Raw genomic sequence first — 24,230 nt, 5'->3', positions numbered from 1 at the left:
TCAAAGAAGTAGCATTGTTAAATGACTCAAATGTTCCTCAAAGGTGGGAAGCCCCGGCTTCGCTCGCACTCTTTGAAATTCAAAAGTGAGTATTTAAAACTCGTTCAGGTTTCTCCCCATTAAATGGTAACACCACCACAGACGCACACTCTCCCCTGTGAGGGAAACCCTCCAAGCAGAACTGCAATTTTTTTCCTTCCTGCCCTGCTACAGAGACATAAGTCGGGGGGCTCGCAACTCATCTCTCCAGCTATGCGGAGGCAGTCTGAAATCAGGCAGTGGTCACAGACACACAAAAATGAGCGTTGATGAAGATAACAAAGACCATCTCTCTCCACACTAGTGAGACACTCATAACCAGACACATCAGCCATTGTGCAGCCTTCGAGCCGCCAAAGACACATGGCTGAGGAGGTCTTCATGCACACCACGGCAGCCCAACATGCCAGACAGAAGTGTGGTGTTCTCTGCCTTTATTTGTAAATGTGATATGCTAGCTAAATCAAGGAGGCCATTGTTTAACATCTGTAATTAATTAAGCAGAACTGTCATAAATTATTAGAAGCACTTGTATAAATGTTTCTTAGCACTTTGCTTCATTTATAGTCTCACATGTTTGGTGGTTATACGATGCATCCCCACTCTGCAGAACAGAGCTCTTTTTACAAAACTGAGGGTAGGTCAGCTGATTTAGAAGAAACGCCAACAATGTCTTCACAAAACAGTCATTGCATTACAGGAAGTGCGCTCAGCAGTGGTGTTATTTCCTGAGTCTAGATTAATCACAGTGTCACTCAAGTTAAAAAGCCACGAGGGCAGTAATGACAGCTAATCCTGTTTATTATGATTATTTTATTGATAAATTTGCACACAGCTTATTTGAAAAGTGCTGTGTATTCACTGTCTGGTCCAGGAGACTTATGCTTCAGAGTGAGGGTGATGGACATAGCACATTAGACACGGGGATATCGTACATAAACCACAGTGAAATTTATAATCCCAGCAGGCATGCACACACACATGCTACCCACGATATGCACACTTGCACAGGCATCCACTGCACTTCAGTGTGAGTTGATATCAGACTGCTGTTGCTGTATGACAGACCACAGACTATATCGTGCTATTTTGGGACCACTTCTGTTGACACACAGCGTCTGCGCTTGCCCTGGTTAAAAATCATGCATACATATTAACACAATGAAGATAATCCACACTTATGTGGTTAAGACATGTGACCCTAGAGTTTTTTTTTCTGTTTTGATCACTTTTAAGTCATAATGTCAGGTAAAAGTCATGTTTTATCTGCTTTTATAGAAATGATTACAAAGATTTCCACTTCGCTAACACCGGATACTAGTCTTCTAGCAGATAACTTTGCTGTGTTTTGCTGGTGAGTTCTTTAGTTGAGTGAATAGAGGATGATGAGCTGAGAAGACGGGTGTATGAAGGCAGATGGAATGAAAGAATGGAAGCATGAGAGCAAAGACCGGAAAACTGTGCTCTCATCCCCCGACTGGTTTGACGAGCTTCCCATACAAGCTGTCGTAATGCCAGATGCAATGATCTTACCAGATTTGGGACAGCCTGCCTCTTATTACGCCATTTTAAAAAGTGCGCACACACACAGCTGAATTACCCGACGCTACACAGGTTACCAATTCCCGGACGGGAAGGTTGGAAAACAGTTTAGCAATCTGTTTTTCCAAAATAAAAACAATTGGTTCACACACATTCATATGACTGATGAGCGTATTGTAATCCAGACTGGTAACATTGTATCCCTTCCACCTAGTTGTTCTCACACTTTACTATCAATGATCCATGGACAGGAACATTTCCCAGGAATGAGAGCCTTGATAAGACTCGATCGACAAAGTCAACAGTGAAACTACCACCAGATGTGGTGAGCTGTGAAGGAACACACAAGTTACCTGACTGAATGCTCGTGATTATTTGGATCCTTGGAACAAAAGCCCTTGTTCATTTTCTCGCTTGCTGCTACCTTATCTTCAAACTGTGTGTGTGTGTGTGTGTGTGTGTGCGTGTGTGTGTGTGTGTGTGTGTGTGTGTTGTGTGTGGGTGTGTGTGTGCGTGTGCGTGTGTGTGTGTGTGCGTGTGTGTTTAAAGAAGACGGCAAAGCATGAGTGAGTACAAAAGCAGATTTATAGACTGTGCAGCGTGATAAGACTGAAACAGAGTTGTGAGTGATCCCTGGTGATGGAAGCTGACTCTGTACAGGTGCCTTTGTGAAGATTATTCTTCAGACTGTCCTCATGCTTTGAGCATGTTAACATCATTGCACACTCAAAACTGTAGGAGGCTGCACAGAAATAAGTTGCATAGAGAACATTTATTTTGGCTTTCATTGTATTATGTGCAGCACACATTACGGCCTTATTTAAACTTGTAAAATGGATCTGTTATTGGAATGGCACAATACCAGAAATATAGTATTATTACCTAATAGTAGTCAGTACTATCCAAACTCCTTTCTTAAAAAGTTGTTTCAAAAGGTAGACTTAAATGTTAGCGCGTGTTACAGAGTAGCCTGCTAATGCTACAATTACATTATGTTAGCCTCCTAAGTTGTTGGTGTTAGCCATTTCAAACATTTCAGCCTAAAGAACAAAGCTGATTTCTCAACAGCAGTGCCAGCTGTCTCAAAAAAGGGTAATGTGCACTCTGGATGTTGTTACTGTGAACTGAAACTTATTCAATTGAATTCTTTGAACAGACCTGGATTCTGGTCTGGTTTAGCTTTGCTAAATCTAAGTAATTCTTCCACTGGTTCAAAAAACACGATAACATCATTTACCTGTTTCCTTTTGCAAATCAATTATCATCTCTTGGTATTTTGTGCACACTCTAGTTGAGCACATTGCAGTGCTGCAGCGAAAACATTTGCATGTTGATCCAGGCATCCGGTTTTCATCAGTAACAATCAAAAGAGAGGCTAATAAATACCCACGGAATACTAAAAATTCACTTAACCTGGGAAAAACAGCTACTTGTGCCCTTTCACGGGGTAGATAAAAGCCAGGTTTGTGGATTTTAGAGGCTTTTATCAACCATGAAAGGAGCTCATCCATAATTGAACCAGATGTGATTATAGTGGTAAACAGGATGGAAATAAAACGATTTCACAATTACCTGATGTCATGATGTAATATAACTCTGTCAGCTGTCAGGTTTTTTAAAGTTGGCCCTGTACCAGTAAATCTGTGTGCTGCTATGTTCTAAAATAAGAAAACTCTTGCCTTTAAAACTGCACCGCACTTATAGAGTTTTCAATGTACTTAGGGTGCTGAGAAAAGGCAAGCTCATCATTGCTGACACAGTCGTCTTTTAGTATTATTGTCACCTTCAGATGACACTAATTAGTCTGTTAAAAGCCTTTTTCAGGCACTGGCAGCATTCTGTCATGGTGACACCAGTCACAATGGTGAAGAGTCAGACATAAACACAACAGTGGCCGAGGGAGCAGTGATACAATCGGGGCTTATTACAGTGGCAGCAATCACCAGCATTGGTGACTCTGGCTCGACTCTGGTGGAAGTGTCACAAACCTTTTGAACATGAGAATCCCACTATGAACTGTGGTCACACAATGTGTAACACAGCCTCCAAGAGAGAAATCTCACTTCTGGATTTGGAAATAGTGAAAATGCTTGAAACACAGAACAATGTCTCAAATATATTAGAAAAGTAGAAATGTAAGATAATAATATATTAATATACAGATATTAATGCCATCAGGACATTCTCCAAAACAACTGCTTTTGGATATATTTTTTTTTAAGTGAGCTGAGCAACTCCCACAGCAGACAGTCGCAGTCGAAATCAAAATGCCCGTCTATTACTGTGACAGCATGTAGTTCAGGGGTGAAAGTGACACTCGCACTGGTGTGATGTGCGGTTGATACACTCTCCCCATATCACACCACACATATGTGGCAACCTAACAGAGGAGCTTTGTAGACACACTGCTGCTGATAAGGAAAAGACAGAAAAGTAAGACAGACTATACAAGCAGGACACTGAGCAATCACAATCAACCTTTATGCTCTGCACAGGTTATACCACACGTCTACAACATGTTAAACAAGACATTTCTCAGTGGTTATGTCCAGCAGGCTGTCGAGTTCAGAATGCACTTGTGGAAATTCTCAAACCGATGTGTTCTTTTAAGCTTCCTATATTTTCATGTGAAAGCCCTAAAAGCTAAAAATGTTGAGACTTAAATGTAATAAAAAATCTATGTAAAGAAAAGCCTGAAACCACAGTCCAAGTGGAGTCTGGCTAGTGGTGCTCACTTTATAAGTCACCATAACAGGTCCCTAAAGAGCTCGTACGAGAAGAAGGAAGAAAAAGAAGACGAATAGGTAGTGAGACGGAGGGAGGGAGACGAGACGGGACGGAGTTTGAGCTAATAGCTGTGGATTGATATGGGGAAGTAATTATGAAACTGCAGACAAAGACACCACACGAACGAGTGTCCCAGAGTACGGGCAAATACCCATACAGCCGAGGGCAGGAAGTTGTTCGCGCTGAGTGAGGAAGTAACCCCATTTCCTGGAATTGCTGTACAAGCCTCCATATCCAGCAGGCCAAGCAGTTGTCATGGTAACGTGCAATAAAATACCCTTAGCTCAGCATGTGCGGTGGGAGACAAAGCACAAACTAAACACTGTTACCCTTAGGGAAGCTTTACTGGCCCACACAAACAGTGGCGATAGCGAGCGCGCAGACCAAGCACGGGCTTCAAGGCTCAAGTCTTCCAGGTCCCCTTTAGACTGAGGGTGGTGTCATACAGGAAGACACAGTAACATGATTAACTGGGATGTCTGGAGCTGATCTTGTGTATTCTATCAGGAGAGATCACGGCACATTTAAACGCAAGGCTATCTGTAATAAACTACCGAGGACTACATCCAGAGCATTGTTTAATGCAACTCTGACCACACCAGCTGTCCCAAAACTTTCATTGCAGTCTGTTAAATCACTGAAAATATTTTATGAACCCATTCATTAGAAACGCATGGGTGAACCACCGACTAGCACAAAGCATTTAAAGTAGTCATTTGCTTTAATTGAAGAAAATTAGGTTAAGATGGAGGACAAAAATCCTGACTGAGGTCAAGATATAGGGGGAAAAAATGATTCAGTAATTATCCCACTGACCAACCAACTGCCTCGCTGCTTTTTACTGCCTGGAAAAGTTGGACGAGCCTCAACTGAGCATACGGAGCAGGGCCGAGGTGTTTTTGTACAGCTGGACAGCAGGATACAGTGCTGGATCGCTTTCTCAGCGTGTGTGTGTGTTTTGAAGGGAAAAGAGAAAGAAAGAAACAAGGAGAGTAATCCAGACAAGACAAATTTAGGGACTTTCCCTCGATCGTTCAGAATCTAATGGAAAACAATCTGACCTTGCTTCCCTACTTCTACCACTGTGTGCAAAATTATCATATAGTAAATGTATATTTTAAGTTATTTTAAAGCTCATCTTTAAATGAGAAAATCTGCATTTTGTTTAATTAGGTATTTTTCTAAAAAAATACGCTGCTTACTATGTGATTCCAGCACCAGGTTGAGAGAGTGCAAAGTGAGCAGCCTGATTTCTGAAGGTTTGAAAGCAAAATGTTTCCCATACTTAAATCGCTCATCTGTTTGAGACATCCTTCGTTACTTTTGGTTTCCTGATGTACCAGATGTTTTCAATATGTGATGGGTCTGGACTCTGGTACTACAGAGTAAGGCTCCTGGAAAACTCAAAAGATGTGGTTTGGCACCGTCTCGCTGAAACACGCAAAGCTTTTCCTGAAAATAGATGCAGGTTGTGCGGTGAACCTGTACATCAATCAGCATTAATGGTGCCTTCACTAACGCACAAGTTACCCGTGCCATGTGTAGTAATGTGGTAAAGATGCTGGCTCTGTTTAATTAGTTATGAGCAGTTCTGCTGGTGCTGTTCTTTATGTCAGTTTTTTGTTTTTTTTTAAAACTGTAGTGCATGTTTAGCTCAGACCGTGACTTAAACACTCCATTGGTGTTCAATAGCTCAAGGTGAATTTTGGTTAACACCGTCTCCCATTTCAGAAGTAAAACTGTTTTTTTTTTCATGTAATTAGTGCATAGGTGTAAAGATAACAGTTACCTGCGGTTGATGACTTGCTACAGCACTGCTAGACTATCAATCGTGCTGGTGGAGAATTCACAAACTGAACACTGGAAGCAATCACAGTAACAAGTTTCTGATTACCTGAATATTAAACACAGGACTGAACCTAATACTGTGGCCCGTTACAGCAAAGCATTTCTTTCTGAGCTTTTCCATGTAGTTTCCCTCTGCCTCCGGTCTGACGTGCAACGCTTGGTTCATTACTCCATGCGCCCTGCCTGCCTGTCTCCAGGATTACGGGGCCGCATTGGCCAAGGAATGCAGGCCGCAATAATTCCCTGTTAATTTGCTAACCTGCTCAACAGTGCGGACACAACGCTTTGTAATCCCCTCGACTTTCAGAGGCACAAACTCTGCCTGCTATAGTAATGGTGCATGTGGTTCATGTAGGGCGTGCACAAAGATTCATTCTGGTTTTTGCCTGAAGTGTATTTAATGTGTGTGGATCAAAGTCACTCAGACAAAACTGGTTTAGTAGGAATTGGTGGTTTGAGCAGTGCGCAGAACAATAGTGTCAAGCCCATAACTAGGACTTTCATCTTGACTGCTAACCAACTTCAAGACCATAACCACACCAAGTCTATAGATTTACATCTATTCTTTGGAAAGGTAACTAGAGAGAGAGGCCACATTCACTGCATTCGTGCATGTAAATGCAAAACCAAATATATGCGGAAGACAGTGCCCTCAGAAGTTCCCACCGACATGTGTGGTTATCCAATTTTTTTTACTACTACAATAAACAAATAACGTGGAGGCAAAACACACGAGGAAGAGCTGTGTAGCTACATGACTAACTTAACTGTATGCAATCTGAAATATGACCACAATAAAGCGATAGCAAATTTAGCTTACTGAGACTGTGTGAGAAAGTTGGATTGTGTCACCGACAGGATGCTTCAATTCACTTTATTAGTAACACAACTAAAGTGAGTAGGTAGGGCAAGAGATTAGCAAATAATGAAAAGCTGTGGGCTGGTCAATAAACATCTTTGTCTTCCCTGCACTGGGCACAGGCTGCTGCAGATAAATCATATTTCACACCAGGCGGCAGCTTGGGTCAGATGCAAGTAAACCGCGGGTGGTACAATCGCTGCTCTTTGTCAGCGTGTATGTACAATACAATACAAACGCACACGCAAATAGATACGCACACGCATAGTAGCAGTCTGCCGTTTGCACTGGGCAAGCATTTGCAACCATCCACATGCCCACAGCACAGGGGCAACACTGTGTCGTGTGCCACAACAACGGCACCTACGCTTCCTCGAGAATGAGAAGTCTCTGGCCCCGACAGAGAATAAGGTCAAACCTTTGCGCCTTTCCCCAGACTGAGCTGTGATTCGTGCTCTCCCGCTTCTCATTAAAAGCTCTCAACCCACAAACGTTTGGCAGGCTTTCATTGTGAATTAACTAACCTGAAACCACCTTCGTGCTATCGAGACGATCAAAATCTTTTAACGTGTCATCCTGTCACATGAATAGCTGACTTGCACGCATCAAAGGATGCGGCAAAGACAGCATCCAGACATTATGAAGCTTCATTACTGGCAAGAAACGAGATCAAAAACGAGGACGATTGACTGTGGTGCAAACAGCGTGTGAGAGAGAGGGAGGGAGAAACAGAGAGGGAGGGAGGAATGTCAAACACCAACAACATTCCTGTGCTTCTCCTTGCACTGCCTGCAGCACTTTTACATTGTCTGTCTTCCTTTTGTGTAACTTCACTGTTCACAAGTCACCTATAATCCATAAAAAACCGTGAGAGAGAAGAGCAGGGTTGGAGCTCTGGGCTGAAAGGTTAGAAAAACATGTGGGACAGAAATCAATTCCCCCGCCTTTGTACTCTCTTTATGTAAAGCATGTAAAAAGAGTACAAAGGCCGGCAGGTTATTTTGTATTTTCATGGCTCTCGGAGCCACCACTGAAACTAACTAAGCAAAGAAAAAAAAAAAGAACACACACATCACAGTAAAAGCCCAGAAACACACTCCAGTAATCACAAAACTACATTCATTAAAAAAAGAAACACCAAAGGTCAAGGATCAGGGTCATCTATAGATGCAAAACATAACCACAGAAGAGCTCAGAATGAAGGTAAACCCATCTAACCCCAGCCACATCCCTGTGATGTTCACCAATGAGCTGCATCTTATCTTAACCAGACGATGCAGCTGTGTTTACATACACAAATCATTGTCAACAAACCTTATTTCAGTTATATTTAAAGCATTACTGTTTTCTAAAACAACAGTAAAAAATGTTTTAAATATAACCTGATAAAAACTGGGCGATGCCAATACTGTTATGTTGTTGTTACTTGCGTATCACCTTGACCAAACCAGCAGGTAATAAGTTCGGTAACTGCGTTTCAACCAAAACGGCATCACTGTCTGTTTTTGTGGTAGACCTCCAGCCAGAGTCATTTTTGCTGCTTTAAGCCAAATAAAGAGAGACTTTAACTGCTTTTAAAGATAAGCGAGTGGCCAAAAAAACAAGAAGAATTTACTGGTTAGGAAAAACTGAATAAAAGACAGGTGTAGGGGATGCTGATATTACCATTTATACTGAAAAATGTACATCGATGTATTTTGCACGTACATTCCTGCGAACTTCATTAACATTTTCAGTTCTTACACACAACCGCACTGTACACTCACATGACATTTAACCCCCAAATGCTGAAAAGCAACACCGCAGAAAGCGTATTACCGTCAGTGTGTGCTGACACAACTCTGTTAATTGAGCAGTCTAAACAAGATAAAGTGTCCATTTTGAATTCTTTCTCCAGCGCTCGGTGCTCAACATCTGGGCAGCGGTGCGACACAGCCGTGCGTTAGGCCGTAGTACCCGCATTAACCAAACCATAACGCCCTGAATTAGGCACAGGGGATGAAGTTGGTCCACATGGAGGTGTGAAGCCGTTCTCTTTATTTTAAATCTAACGAATACAAAGTCAGCGGCCATGAGCACAGGAGAGTCCACTCAAAGTAAAAGGTACCCAGCGTGTGTCTCAGAAGGCCACGGAGGAGCCCAGAAAACCCCCACCAAGTCACCTCAAACTTCGATTAAAACTTCTTCCATAGCTCATAGCTTTGTTTGTTTATTTTTTTAAGAGTTAACAGGTTAAAACTGACCTCACCTAACTAGCTAGTGTAAAGAGATGCTAAGTGTGTCCGCAGATGCAGAGGCAACGAAACGTGATGACAAGCGGCGGTGACTAAAACACACCACGGTTTCGCCACAGCGCCAAACTTACCTAAAGAGACCTGGATGAAGCAGAAGACAAAGGCCAGCGACTTCCCCGGGGAGAACACGGGTATCTGCTCCATTTTCTCTGTAAAATCCACATAAGGTCGCCAGCCCGAAGCTGAGCTGTCTCCCCGGACGGTTCGTCGCTTCTCAGAAAGTTTGGCAGGAGATGGCTCAGGCGGGAAAAAGCAAACGTTCGAGATCAGCCGCGGACTCTGAACATGTCACGTTTTTTTCCCTGTACGTGTTTAACAACCTGTCTCATTAAAACCGTTTAAAACTCACATAAAATTAAAGTTGTATTGTCGCACACGGCAGCGACTCGCTCCTCCACCTCTCTGCGCTTACTCGAGGTACGACCGCAGAAGAAGCGCAGCACATATCCTTCCGCCGGACGCCGCGAGGATCTATCGCGGAGCTTTAAAAAGACACTAAAATACGTTGAAAACACGGGGCTTAAATCCAAATTTAGCTTCCTTATAGCACGGGGAGAAAACAGTGTCGCTTGATATTTGTTTTATCTCGGGAACGAGAAGGGAGGAGGGTTTAGATGTTTTTCGCTCTCAGTGTCGCCGCGGCGGAGGAATTTTTTTTCTCATTTTTCTACTTCTCTCGAAGTCTGCTATGACTCAAAATTAACCCGTTCAATGATTTTTTTCTCTTTTCTTTCTCCTCCCCGGGTGCTGCACGTTTTTTCCAGGTACGTCTGTGAACGCCCACACTTAAGCAGCGCTCTTCGTTACCGTTGCGGTTCTGCCCGGGCTTAGCACCTCCGCGCTTTTCAGGTGTTTTGGGGGAACAGAAATCTCGACTTTAAAGGTAAAACATCGAAGACTGAATGTGGATCAACAGTGGCTTCTAGTGAGCTCCAAAAACACTTTTTGTTGCACGCCACCCTCCCTCCTTTTAATAATGTGTGTCATAACATTTAGGGTGAATTTTAAAAAGAAATATTTTATTATATAGCCTGTTTAAAATGATTTTAATTTTAAAGCTCATTTAAAATCAGTATCATTGGACAGAAAGAGCTGCATAAGAAGCTACAAGTTTTACAGGTACACAGATAGCCAGGCGCCTACATGTTTACCTACCAGAAGGAAAACATTTGAAAGGCAATAAATGCTTTGGGGATTTCAAACTTTGTTTTTCTTGGAAGCTTCATCACTCCTCCGTGCTCAGACAGGCCCATCACACTTGCTTTATAACCTGTTAGTGATCACAGAAATCCCAGACTCATTATCCCCTATCAGGAGGAATGATCCAGGTGTAAATCACAGGCTCATCACAATAACAAAGCAGTGTCTCATCCCAATGATTTGTTTGTCTTTACACCCCATTAGAGAAACATTGCCGAGCCTCCTGCTGCCACCAGCGGCCCTTTGTCCTCTATTCAACTCTGCTGAAAGGCCTGGAACCAGAGGAGAGCAAATTGATCTCCTCAGGGGTCCGTACTGACAATGCCTTTGTTGCTGCGGCCAATGTCAAGCTCTGCTCTCCATGCGTGGTTGGCTGTCAGGTGTTGGCACGACAACACGCCGTTTGATCAGAAGCTGTTTTTATTGACAAACCCCGTCTCACGTTTGCTGGTTCTTCTGCATTCACATTTCTTTCATTATGTCACTAAAGGCCATTAGTGAAATCCAGAATTTCTTATAAATATCATATGTCACATTAAAGCTAGCAGTGATATAAATCACATGAAAGGTTCACTTTGTCTGCAGCTCTGTTGTCCTAATGACGTCACCCCAGATGTGGGCTTCTGTAATTTAGGAAGGATGGAGTGAGAAAGGGTGTGGCTGTGCCTCATAAGCAGAAAACACTGATTAGTTCCTCCTTGCCATTACTCTGAGAAAAGAATGCGTTAACACACAAGTTTGGCATGATTTCAGAGAAAGCAGTAAAAAGCGAAAGAAGCTTAGCCACCCACATTTTCTGAAACTAATCAGCAGCTCCAGCCTCAGGTTGCTTGTTTATCAAGAGTTTACCAGGCAACAAAAGACTGTAGTTACTTCGCCAGCGCTTCAGCTTTCATGCAGCACATTTCGGACCAACTTTGTGAGTATTAGTCTTTTGTATTTTAACTACCCTTGGCCTGGCTCAGAGCCACGAGGCCCTGCCACGCTGGTGAGAGCCACTTTCATCAGTGTTTGGGCTCTTCACGCCGATTTGAAACTCATCCGTACAAGGGTGACTCCAGCTGTCGGCTTGTAAAGCTGGCTGGTGCACAGATAGCTCCTGACTGATTATTCCAGGGACAGCCTGTGCGGGATCTTGTCCACTCCCCTTAACCATAAACATGCCATCTTTCCCGAGCGTGACAGCCATGTGAACCAAATCGGTGCCTGTTATTCAGAAGAGTGTTACACTGCCTTTATGTTTGATGGTGCAGATAGTATGAAGTGTGTATATGATGCCTTTCTATAATTAGTAGAGGCAGGCATTGATACGCTTTTCATTACTCGGCTGTGGCAGCTGATTTGCTTGCATCAACAGTTGTGCATAGCTGAAGTGGTTGCTGCATGTCAGTTCTGGATGCTTCTATATGCTTCATACTTACTGTGTAATTTACATTATGAGAGCAGCACTCTTAAACTCAGTGCAGTCCGTAAGGTCCGCTGAGAGTGTTGACAAGTTGCATTTTGTGCAGGCTTGCTGAGATGAGCCTGAACGTAGGTATGAAGCTCTCGTGACTCTGTGCCTTTGTTAAGACACATTGCACCTTTGCCACAGGAAGCATCATTCATCTAATGCCATCTTCACAGTGTAAGCAGATCTAGCGGACAAGAAGCTGAGGGGGTATATTTAAGTTGATTATCACCTGACTGATCCACTTTGACTGCCATAAAAGAGACAGCCTGCAGACAGCTTTTACGTGTGCTGACATGGGCGATGCCTACCAGACGATTAAAAGACCTGTGGATATATTGTCTTAAAGGTTACAATGAAATCGTCAGCCATGAGAGCGATCCTTCAGATTTCTCCATTGATGGAGATTGGCCACATCGTCGGGTCAACAAGATAAGACTCCACATCGGTATCTTATTTACAGAGAGATATAAAATACTGATAGAAGGGTTTCAAAATATTAAACATTTGTAAATAATTTTTACTGTGTGAACTTGAGGTTATATGATCAAAATGTCAACAAAGAGGCAGATAATGCCCACGTAGTCAAAAAGGGTCTCAGATCAGCATGGAATCAGGTGTAATCATTTACTTGGTGAGACATGGGATAGCCTAGAGAAAGTAAACATACCAGTGGAAGTTGTTTTTTGTTTTTTACTGGCTTCATTTGTTGTCAATTTTTAAGATGGGGACATCTTGACAAGCTCAACATACTAAGTGTAATTTCACAAACACTCGTAATCACTCAAAACCGATTTATTCTGACTTAACCACTCATCAAGATAAAGCTGCGGCTTCACATTTTTTCTCATTGAGCTGATGAATCAGTTATGTGAGCACACGGCAGCTTAGCTGTTAGCAGTCTTTCGCTTTGGTCTCGAAGAACAAGGTATACTAGTGCAGCGTTTGGCAGCGGCTTGACCTGCTATTCTGTGATCAGCTCTGTGTGAGAAACTAAGATAAGCGTGTATGATCAAATTGTTGTGCGTCACAGCGTTCCACGTCGGTCAAAGGTGGAGAGTCAGAGAGTGCGAAGTCACGATGTGGTCCGAGTGTGATTGGGCAGAAACTTCAGTCCCCGACGAGAGGAAGAGGGTTTGCTGGCAGAGAGGTGAGGAAACAGGTGATGAAGGAAAGGTGTGAGGAGGAAGGATGCATGCACGCGTATGAGAAACACCATCTTGTAAGTTGACCTGGGCTCTGGCAGGACCAGTTGGACAGGAATGTTGCTGTTGCGTGTGGATGGGATCCTCCCAGTGAGCGTCCCAGCGTGCCTCACCGTCACCCCACACTAGCAGGCTATTTATATTGCACTGTGGGAAAATAACAGCCCCAGCAGTGTCATCTGGGCCCTGCAAGGTTTATATTGCCTGCCCAGAAGTACACGTATATAACACCATTCTTCCCAACTCCCCGAGTCACAAAGCAGAGACAAACTGGCATATTAGCCCTATATGTAAGCATTATTGAGTTGATTTAACTCAACTCACAAAGGACAGTTTTTCTGTTTCTTTAATGCAGCGAAACAAGTTCACAAAGACGAGGGTTTGCAATGCATTTGAGAAATACTAGTAGGACACAAATTTAGAGCATTTTGATAGGATTTTAAATACATCCCCGGACACACCGCACATGGACATGAATTCTCACTTGTGGAAAGCAAACAGCCCTCAGTCTTCTAAAACGGGGCTTCTGGGATGAATATAGTTTTACTGTCAGCTGCAGAAAGTAAGAGTTAAACAAAAGCAGGCAATCACGGAGCAATTGCAAGGATCTAACATCTTAGCCACAAAGAAGCACAGATTGGAATAATATTTGAAATGTTAGTATTTGTGTAGGTTGGTGTTAATTTTGACACCTCCTACAGTTTGCACTTTGGAAAGGCGACGGATGGAAGTACAACTGAAACTAATGTAATCTGCTGTGGAAAAATAAAAAATGCTGTGTGACACTGCATTAAGCTCACGCTGAAGCACTGGGATTGAACCAAATAATGAATATCACCATATCACTTTTATGTAACATAACTGTGAAACCTTTATAAATGTAAAAGTATTTTAAACGTCAGAAACAACAGAAGTTAAAAGTTACTGTAACAACTGCACCCGTTATGCTGCTGATGATATGTTGATCTGAGAGAGGTCTCAGGGAGGGCAAACTGAGTCCGAGCAACTCCCACCCAAGGTCGCCTAATGCATTAACACGTAGCACACAGGGACACGCAGACACACACAGTAATGTCAGAAGGAACACATAGACACGCAGGCACCTAAATCTCAAACCTCATCCGTCACGTCCCGGTCATCCAGGCCCAGGGGTGCGTGTGGGTCAAACTAATCTAATATCCAACTAACGGGCTGAAGTAACCAACTCATACTCTGCGACAGCATATGTTCACAAGAAACATGGGTTTTGTTTGTAGGGCATTTTCTCCACACTGAGTGTACAAAATATGCACAGACCATATTATTTTTGAGTTGAAGTGGCATGCTGAAAGTTATAGTGAGTGCAAAACTGAGTGTGTGTGGCATATCTTCCACTGTTAAGTGCATCATAAAGTCACAAGCCACTAAAAAGCAGGCACGACTGGAATTCACAGTTCGGCCATCGCTTTCTCACAGTCACAGCTCAGGACTGCATGCATGCGACAATAATATCCGAGAGATGAATGAGAGTCGAGAAGGGACTGAGATACCTGTGTACCTTACAGCACATCATCATAAATCATTTTTAATCGCTACAATAATTAATTGACATTAAATTTAACATGGCTGAGCTTCCTCTTTTTTAACCCCCCACTCCCATCTTTGTTTAAGCCGTATTTTTATAAACCTAAAAGGCAGTTTTAGCACTCAGGATAAATATTTTGTGCTCTCAAAAGAGAATTTACGACTCTTTTACAGGTTTGCTCTTTTTCTAAATGGACGTGGAGTATTATCGTAGGGAAGATGTGAGAGCTCGTCATTGGTCTGCAATAAGGTGGTAAAGCATACACGGAGTGGAGAGTGGGCCCAGCAGGTCCACGCTGACCCCCTGTGAGAAGTTCCCGGTTCCCAGGACCCGGTGTGTACGTTTGTAGGGCAATAACTCATCAGGTCCCTTTACTTCCTCTTTCGGCCCTCTGCGTTTTATGACCCGCTCCTCTGCTGTACAGCTGCTCTCTCTGCAGCTTCCCTCTGGTCTGATTGGTTAAGACGGGAGTGTGAGGCAAGTGGATGATGGGGAAGAGACTGGGATGAGGTGGGAAGTTTGATGGAATATGTTTTATATTATGGCCTTTAGAGGTGACTAGCAGGCACGTTATGAGAGTGAATTACCATTCTGCTTTCACTTCATTACAAACTATTACTATTTGATTGACTGGAGAAATCAGATTTCCCAGTACTTTTTAACGAGCCTTTCTGTGTACTCTGAATGTACTGGGAATGATACTTTAGCCCTTTAGACTGATTTGAACACATGCATATTGGTCAGCCCCCCGTTTTGCTTCAGACTATATCTGAACAAATGTTCAACAGATCTCAGAGAAATTCTGTGCATGTATTTATAATTAACAATGAAGGCTGTAGCGTCACAGTAACATTTTATAATATAGCCTGTGACTAAGTGCTGAGAGGTGGGATACACCGTGACAGGTCATCAGCCTGATGCTGGGCTAAAACAGAGACACAGATGATCGTTCACACTCATTATGGGGAATTTAGAATCACCAGTTGATCTAACCCCACTGATTGATTCTGGAATCTTCCATCCTCCTGTTTAGTGATCCTCCATCTAAATGGAAGATAACAACCTTCTGAACAAATTAGTAGGTGGAGTAGGCCCCTACTGGCCCATATCTATGGGGGTGATTTCTGCTAACAAATGCCCGTTGTATTGACGGATAACATCTGAAGTGGGATCACTGAATGTGTTTGGATTGTGGAAGGAAGCTGCACAAACTTCTTCAAGCTCGGGACTCCCTCGCTGTGAGGCAGGAGTGCTAAGCATTGCGCTACCATGTGTAATTACAATGTAAATACGGTACTTAAAAGTAGGCAGGCTAGAATAAGGGAGTAACAAGTCAGGTTTTTACAAGAAATAATTATACTGGAACTAAATGTAGGCAGTCTAATATAATTTAAAGTAACATGTAAATAATGCTACAGGGTGCAGAACCAGTTTTAAGATAAAATGAATGCATTTTGTGTTAAACCTTTGGTCAAAACAACCAACCAAGTAGATGGAAAACAGGAAGGAAACAATGATCATGAAATGACTGTATACCTGTGCAAGAACTGGGTCACTGAAAGCAGGATGATATGTGGATCCAGATTAGTTTTTGATGTTTCTTCAATAACATCAAGAAAACGTATCCTGTTTTTTTCCCCCTATTTTCATAGGATATGTATTTCTGATGACATGACATAAAAATGTCAGATTTTTTCCCCTATTTTGCAATTTGTAAAGGAACCAAAAACAAAACAAAACAAAACAAAAAAACTAGATCCAAATCAATTGAGAAGTTATTCACTCAAAGCTGGGCGCAGCATCACTGCTAGTTATAGTTTTGTGTTACTCTGCTAATAACCAGCCAAACTAAACACAAAATATTTCCTTGGCAGAAATAGCGATCGGGTGTTTGCATCAGGTAAAATGATTAGGTTACTCTGTCAGAAACATGACTGAAACTTTGGCTGTCTCATTTTTCATACGCTACAATCTCTTTCATTCTGCACAACCCTTGAACAAACTAACTAAAGTTAAAGGTCACATTTCTTTAATGCCCTGTTTCTTTAAGATCACTAAAGTCTCGGGAGAAGTCGAGAGTGGGTGGACGGTGTCTTAGTTCTATTTGTGTCTTTGACAGGAAATTTAATCAAGATAGGGCAATATGAGTCGACAAGAGAGCACAGAACTGATAAAAAAAAGTCTGATCAGTTGAAAGAACTGATCTTTCAGCATGTCTCAGTTGTGTGTGTGCGTGTGTGTGGTAAAGTCAGACTATGTGTGTTCTGTACATGTGCCATTTTCCTGACCTCTGATCACACAAAGTATTTTAATCCAATCAGCTTCGTTTTCACGTGACTGTCACACACTCACTGCTGCTATGGTAACCTGGAGAGGAAGGAGAGAAAGAAAGAGCAAAGGAGTGAAAGAAGAGAAGCTATTCTCTCTCTAAAAACTGTGAAAGGGACGCACCTGCAGAATAACACACACACCGTGTTTCATAGTTCACCTGTCTGACGCTCGCCTTTAGGTGCATTTAAATGATAATTAATTTTTTTTTTTTTTTTTTTTTTAAAAAGTCTTATTTCTGAAGAAAAGAGTGAACGCAGAGGAAGCGAGAACACATTTATGTTAACGTGGTGACAGAGTATCGGTGGCCAGCAAGAAATTTCAGTTAGTGTAAGTGTGTGATGGGAATCCAGATGCAGTGCAAAAACCACGGCTGCACCGCTGCTCTGGCTTCTGGTGTGTTTTCGTGCTTGTTTTTATGCAAGTTTGGCACATCTCAACTTTTAGATAAACTTTAATGTTCGATTATGCATTAATAAGTGAATATAAACACTGCATGTAGCTTGGGATTTCTGGCAGAGAAGATATGGTGACAATAACGAATAAATAGGACACGATGAAAACTGACAAGGCTGCAAAACCAACAGTCAGACAGAGCAGTGTAGAGAAGCACTGAGACAAAAGGGCCGTGATCGTTAATAAAGAAAAAGGGAAGAGACACAAAACAAGCATCTTCAAGCAGTTTTAGTGGAACATGATTGCTAACAAAGATAAGTTAATGGCAACTGAGGCCAAACTCACAAATACCCACTTCCCTTGAGAGGTGAAAAGGTTAGTCTGTGCCCTGTGGTTTGTGTTTGGCACGCTACTCTGCTGCTTCTCTTTTTTCTCTTTCTGACATTTCCTGTTTTACCTCAAGCTCAAGGATTCTGACTAATGCTCTGCTTACGCCTGCTATACGTTGTTTGCATTTCCAGGTCCCTGCATGCATAGCTGTCGAGTTTTCTTCTTTTTCTTTTTTTTTTCCACCCCAAAGGCGTAACCTGTATTTTCCCCTCAGTTTTGACAGTAACCCATGATTTAGAGCTCGACTAACAGGAGGACACCAGCCGCTGAAGTTTATTTCAGGACTGAGGAACTCGGAACTGCATCAGCGAGCACAGCGCTCCACCTGCTGGCCATGGGTGGTATCGCCAGTCTTTGCTGGTGGTTGCAAACAGCTAAAAACTTTTGTAGGTGTGGAAATCTAAGGTTCTCCAATTGATAAAGACAGACAAAGTTTGTCACATGCTTCATATAAAGCAATGTCCAATATTTGACCTTCAAAGTCACTTGGATCACCTTTCTTTCCCATTCTGATGCTCATTTTGAACTTCAGCAGGTCACCTTGAACACATCTACATGCCTAAATTCAGAGTTGCTGCCATGTGATTGGCTGATCAGACAGGTGTACCTTATAAAGTGGCAGTCACGAGTACACCAACCACATGATCAAATCTCACCCCACTGTTGACTCCATGCATGCTGCTTTACCATGATGATGATGACGAGCTCAGCTCAGTGTTCTGACAGACCGAGCGCCTGAGTGTAAAAGACTTTATTCATAGAGAGAAGACAGAACAGGAAAAGAGGCGGGTTCCTTTCCAGCTGAGAGCGAACAGCGGCGACTCTCAGCTTTAAATGAAGTCTACAAATTTTACAAAACAAAAGGAGCCCGCTGAACTTCAAATGTCTCTGAACGCCTGCTTGCAGTCATGGTGGGAGCGCCGTTCACGCGGCTGAGGGTTACCAGACTGTACAACAATTATTGGGATTAAATGTAATATTCCTCATCACCTGAAGTTACTCAGTATTTGAGATAGAGATTAAGATATACCATATAATATTCACAATCAAGACGCGCACACATGGAGCTTTCATTTATTGGAAATATTACAATTTTAAAGCCACTCTTAAAAAAAAGGCAGTTCTAAGGGCTAAAGCTGAATATAATCAAGGCCACTTTTACATGACATGAAGACTTCCTCATCATTGGACCTACTCCTTATTTAACCATGCAAACATTAATAATAAGCTTTTAAATATTAACCTTCAGTGATCCACCGAGCACAGTTTGTATTTTTCTCAATAATTATTGTACAGTCACTGATCATCCCACACGTCTTGGCTAATTAAATCAGGTCAAACAGCGTCTGCAGGCTTCCACACAGTATGTAAAAAAACAAACAGAAAAAACAGCTGACTTTTAACTTTTAACATGACGATTTAACATCCTAAAAATATTAATGCCATGTCTTTTGAAGATCTCTTAGACTCTAATGGATCCAGTATGCTGTCCATCACTGCCATGATTATTTTATTAAAGGAAGCGCAGGAAAAAATGAAATTAGGTGGATAATCAGCCGCTCCTGTTACAGTACAACACAGCTTTGAAAACTCACAAAACTTTTCATTTTTTTTGCACGCACACACGCACTCCCACATTCGCACATCATCTGAAATCCCCGGCTACTACGAGAGCATTGTTGTGTAATTGTTATTAATAAAACTATGTACTATGACGTCATTTATATTCAGAGCACACATCCATGGACAGGCGAGGACAAAATGGGCGGTGGCATGTTTGTAAAGTCTTATTAAGAGCAGGAATCCTGTGTTTTTAGTCGAAGCTTTTCTTAGTGTCTGCAGACTCTGTGCAGCCCATTTTCCCACTTCGGCACCTCATCCTTCTCCTTCTTTTTCTCTTTCCTCTCTTAGAGCCACCAGAAGCGTACGTAGACAATGAGCATGATGAAAAAGACACCTCCAGCTGCCAGCTTGGCATAGGTGGAGCGGGTATTCAGATACTTGGCGTCGCTTCTGTACTTTTTCGACAGGCTAGACAAGTTGCTGGCCTTGGAGTCGAGTGCTGTGAGGAGGAGAAAGCAGAGGGAGAAAAAAAGTAAAGGGGGGTTGGGAAGGAGCAGGATAAGCACAAGCGCGCAGAGAAAACTCCCATCACGGCTCCGTTTGACCCAAACACAGATGACACTCACCGGAAAGCGCCTCTCCTCTCTGCAGCACCTCCTCGATGTTCGCCACCATGATCCTCTGTACGTCCTGCAGTTCTGTGTTGATGCTGCCCAGATTCCTCCTCGCTCGGCTGTCGATGTACGACTTCTTGGTTTTTTGAATGTAGGTGTCTGAAGAGAGAGACAGCCCGCAGTTATTTCAGGCTCTGTGTGTTCAGTTACTTCACTGCCCTGACTGTGACAAACACGCTGACTGCCAGGATCCACTTTCCCCGGAGGACTAAAGTGGATTTTTATTGAATTTCATAGAAAACACATTTCCCAGCTTTGAATGAGAGCAGAGAGACTGCTGATGCCGACCTATTAAACAGATCTAGTCGCACAAGAACTGATCCTTTTCTTCCCTTTGAGTCCTCTGATAAACCTCGCTACTCCTGTTATCAGTATTTTTCATTTAAATTTAAGTGATTCAGAAATGTTTCACACACAGACTCCTTATTAAAAACCCAGAGTTTTGTAAACACTTTTTTGCTGAAAAAGTATATCCAAAAGTATATTTTGGATACTCTGTGGCGACTGACTTGTTTTTAGAGCCACAAACACGTCAAGTGGCTGTTAGAGGAATCGCAGTTTCTGGCACCTCAGTGTCTTCATCCTGGAGGTTTCTGTGTGGTTTCACAATGATTTACACCCTGAGTTCATCTGCAGGCAGGAAATAAAAAACCAGCCCCTAGCACCACAACTTCACTGAACACATAAAATATTAATAGTCACCAGCAGCAGAAGCACATAAGCATGTGTCAGCATCTTAGGAATAATCAGAGAACTCTCTGTTAGTCTGAAACCGCTTGGATGATTGGTTTTCAGGTTTCTGCTGCTTGCTCTGCTCAGTATGCAGCGTTGCATACTTACATGTAACCATCACAGCTAAGTGCCAAAACCTCCTAACCTAAACCTCGTTCTAAGTTTAGCCCTAAAACCAAGTCTCAATCCTCAAACCTGCCTCTGAAAGGGTACAGACGAAGGTGAGACTTTAAGTTTCACACAATCCGATCACTTTGATGGCTCTCACAAAGATAGCTGGGCATGTTTTTATCGGATTTTTCTTATTTGTTGTTTGTGGCTTTATGACGAGCAGTCATAAGAGCACAGATCGAGTGTTTCCTGCACAGGTTTAACATGTAACCTGGTTTAAACTACTACTACTGATACATGTCTTTTCTTACCAAACTCAATGAAGGAGTAAGGCCGGGATACTGTGGGGACCTTCTTTCCGTGCTGCTCATGAAACTCTGCCTGGAGGTCTTCTAGGTAAGCAAAGGCTAGCTTCTTGGGAAAGCTGGCTTCACAAAGCACCAGGTAGCACACTCCTTTCTCTATACAATAGCTGAAAAAAGCAACATAAAAATGTACTTTGAGTGGAGCATGAGGAAATGCACTGAAAACATCTATCCGTGTTTGCTTAATTCCTCTGAAACCACGATTATTTTGAGACAATTTGGATTCTCACTCACTGAAACGCCATCGCACCGGCCTCTAAAGTGCAGCGTGTGGGGCTCTGCTCATTGAGTTTCCTGAAGAGCTGCTTAGCTTGACTCTGATACTGCTGAAGGTCCCGGCCCAACTAAAGAGATGAAAAGCATAAGTGGTTTAAAAAACAAAACAAAAAACAAGTACTGATATCGAGCACAGAGAACACAGAAATTAATCAAAATCTGACTCGTATGCAGCAGAATTAGAAGCAAATGTGATTATTTTACCACCAAAAGAAATGAAGGCAACGTAGATTTGAGCACGTTATGTATCTGAGGGTTTTACAGACATACTCAGACAGCGGCGGGACGTTAAACGATGACACTAATTTACAGATAGATAATGTGGTTGTTTGAGAAACACATGTGATGCTGAGGCACAGAGCGGAGACGCAACAAACCTTTTCACTTCCCTTCGTGAAAGCAAACGAGAGAAGGAGGAAAAGATGTTAGAGTCAAGGCGAGCACAAGCATAAAGGTTTTAAAAGCAACAACTCATGTTACAAATGGCATCCATTTGAACATTTCAAGAAGTCCACCAACGTCATCAGGCATATTTCATCTACAGGTAATAATAAAATGTGGGGAGTGGATTCTACTTCACTGGAGTCACTTAGTGTTAACCAGTGTAATAATGAATGATAGGTATAAAGTGAGTCAGTCGCTTACTAACCAACAAATAACCACGTCAGTTTCCAGCCTCCCCACCACCCTGAGCTAGATGAGCATATTAGCAAATAGATGAATGGATGGATGTTCGATCTTTCAGCCATACATCAGTACCAGCCTGATGACGGTCTTATATTGTAAGACCCTACAATAATAGAGAGAAACCCCAATAATCAGATGACCCACTATGACCAAGCGCTCGGCGACAGTGGGAAGGAAAAACTCCCTTTTAACAGGAAGAAATCTCCCACTGAACCGAGCTCAGGGAAGAAACACACTGTGGAAGAAAGCCAGAGATTAATAATAATAACTAAAGATTAAATGCAGAGAGGTGTATAAAAACATAGTGAGTGAACTAAGAAGCACCAAGTGCATCATGGGAATCCCCCAGCAGCCTACACCTATTGTAACTAAGTGAGGATTCAGGGTCACCTGTTCCAGCCCTAACTATACGCTTTATCTTGAATCCAGGAGAGGGGCCTGAAAGCTGAAAGCCCTGCCTCCCATTCTACTTTTAAATACTCTAGAAACCAAACGTAACCCCCCAATGCGAGATCGAAGTGCACTAATGGGGTGATATGGTGCTGAGAGGTCAAAGTTTCATATCTCAGTCCTGAACTTATGCGATGCTGTAATGACGTGAAATAAAAAGCTGTGGCAGAAGCGGTCTGATGACTCAGTCGCTTCAGGCAGGTAAATGACAGGTGGACAGGCCTACAGCAGGACAGGCCTACAGCAGGACACCTATCAGCAAATCAAACGGCTCAATTAACTTTCACACGCCAAACCAGAACGTCATGGTGGTGGTGCTGTTGCCCTCAAACGACCCACATCTGGATGAAAACAAGTGCTCTGAAGGCGGACGTGACAGCTGGCGGCGGGTTAACGTTGGCTAGCGTGTCACTATAACATTAGTGCAGGATACAAGCGTTCACTAATAATCCTCACCTGCTCGTCCTCCTGCATGGAGGCGGCCAGCGGCAGGCCGTCAGCCAGCCGAGCGATCATCGTCAGCAGCACCATCTCTGCGAAAAGCTCCGCTGCTCAGCACACACTGCAGGCTCCTCGAAGCTCAGTTTGACAGGCTGAAAACTGACAACACCGCAGCACTGACGCTGAGCTGGCCGGAAACGCTATAGCTTTGTGTCACAGCTAAATCCCGCCGCGGAACCAGGCGGACAGACACAAAGGTTCCGCGTCGCCGTCCCTAATACGAAACTTATTAATTTCAGGTATTTGTTAGAATATAATTACGACAATCTTATATGCGTTACATTAGATTTTGTTAAGTTCAAATTAAAATTTGTTGCTTTATCTTGTTTTTCTTCTTTTGGCTGCTTCCGCCACAGCGTGTGGTCTGCTTTCATCTCCGTCACTACATCCATGAACCTCCTCTGAGGTCTTCCTCGTTTCCTCCTACCTGGCACTCCTCCTCCCCTGCACATCCCCAAACCATCTCTAACTCATCTTCCATCACTATGTCTGCTCCCTGCATCCTCACCTATCTCCTTCACATTTACACACGTGTATTCTGTCTTACTTCAACCAGTGTTCATTCCTCTTCTCTCCAGGGCATACTTCCACCTCTCCAGTCTCACCTCCACCTGCCCCCTACTCTCACTGCAGATCTCAATGTGGTCTGGAAACATCATAGTCCACAGAGATTTCTGCCTCATAAAGAATGACATTTCATGAATAACAGTGGTGAGGTGTATGGTAGGAGTGACAGATGGGGTTAAGGTGGGGGTAGGATTATATATGGGATCTGCTTTGAGCTTCTTCTTGTATGCAGTGGCGATGAACAGGCTGACAGATGAGGTCAGGAGGAATCTCTGTGGACTCTGATGTTTGCAGATGACACTGTGATCTGTAGTGAGAGTAAGGAGCAGTTGGAGGAGAGCCGGGAGAGGTGGAGGTTTGCCATTGAGAGAGAGGAAGAAGAACCGAGAAGTAAGACAGAAT

The 24,230-nt window shown here is 42.9% G+C and overlaps 2 protein-coding genes across 3 annotated transcripts in view; both read right to left on the bottom strand.

The window, feature by feature from the left end:
* Positions 1-10,029, bottom strand: part of notch2 (notch receptor 2) — a 42,155-nt gene extending 32,126 nt beyond the window's left edge. For both annotated transcript variants that reach the window (XM_085150484.1, XM_085150486.1), the window contains exon 1: positions 9,441-10,029. In XM_085150484.1, coding sequence (XP_085006610.1) covers positions 9,441-9,513 — 73 coding nt within the window. In that variant the 5' untranslated portion in view covers positions 9,514-10,029. The remainder of the gene's footprint in view (positions 1-9,440) is intronic.
* Positions 10,030-18,960: 8,931 nt separating this feature from the next.
* sec22bb (SEC22 homolog B, vesicle trafficking protein b) lies at positions 18,961-23,418 on the bottom strand. Its single transcript, XM_085151997.1, has 5 exons — positions 23,217-23,418; positions 21,582-21,691; positions 21,294-21,454; positions 20,092-20,238; positions 18,961-19,964 (listed from the first exon to the last, which is right to left on the bottom strand). Exons 1-5 carry the CDS (start codon positions 23,289-23,291, stop codon positions 19,810-19,812), a joined length of 648 nt encoding a protein of 215 aa, XP_085008123.1. The 5' UTR covers positions 23,292-23,418; the 3' UTR covers positions 18,961-19,809.
* Positions 23,419-24,230: the final 812 nt, after the last annotated feature.

Source organism: Neolamprologus multifasciatus, chromosome 23 (assembly GCF_963576455.1).
Source record: "Neolamprologus multifasciatus chromosome 23, fNeoMul1.2, whole genome shotgun sequence".
Classification (NCBI taxonomy): domain Eukaryota; kingdom Metazoa; phylum Chordata; class Actinopteri; order Cichliformes; family Cichlidae; genus Neolamprologus; species Neolamprologus multifasciatus.
Note: the sequence above shows the minus strand (reverse complement) of the source record. Positions and strands in the feature narration are given on the sequence as shown.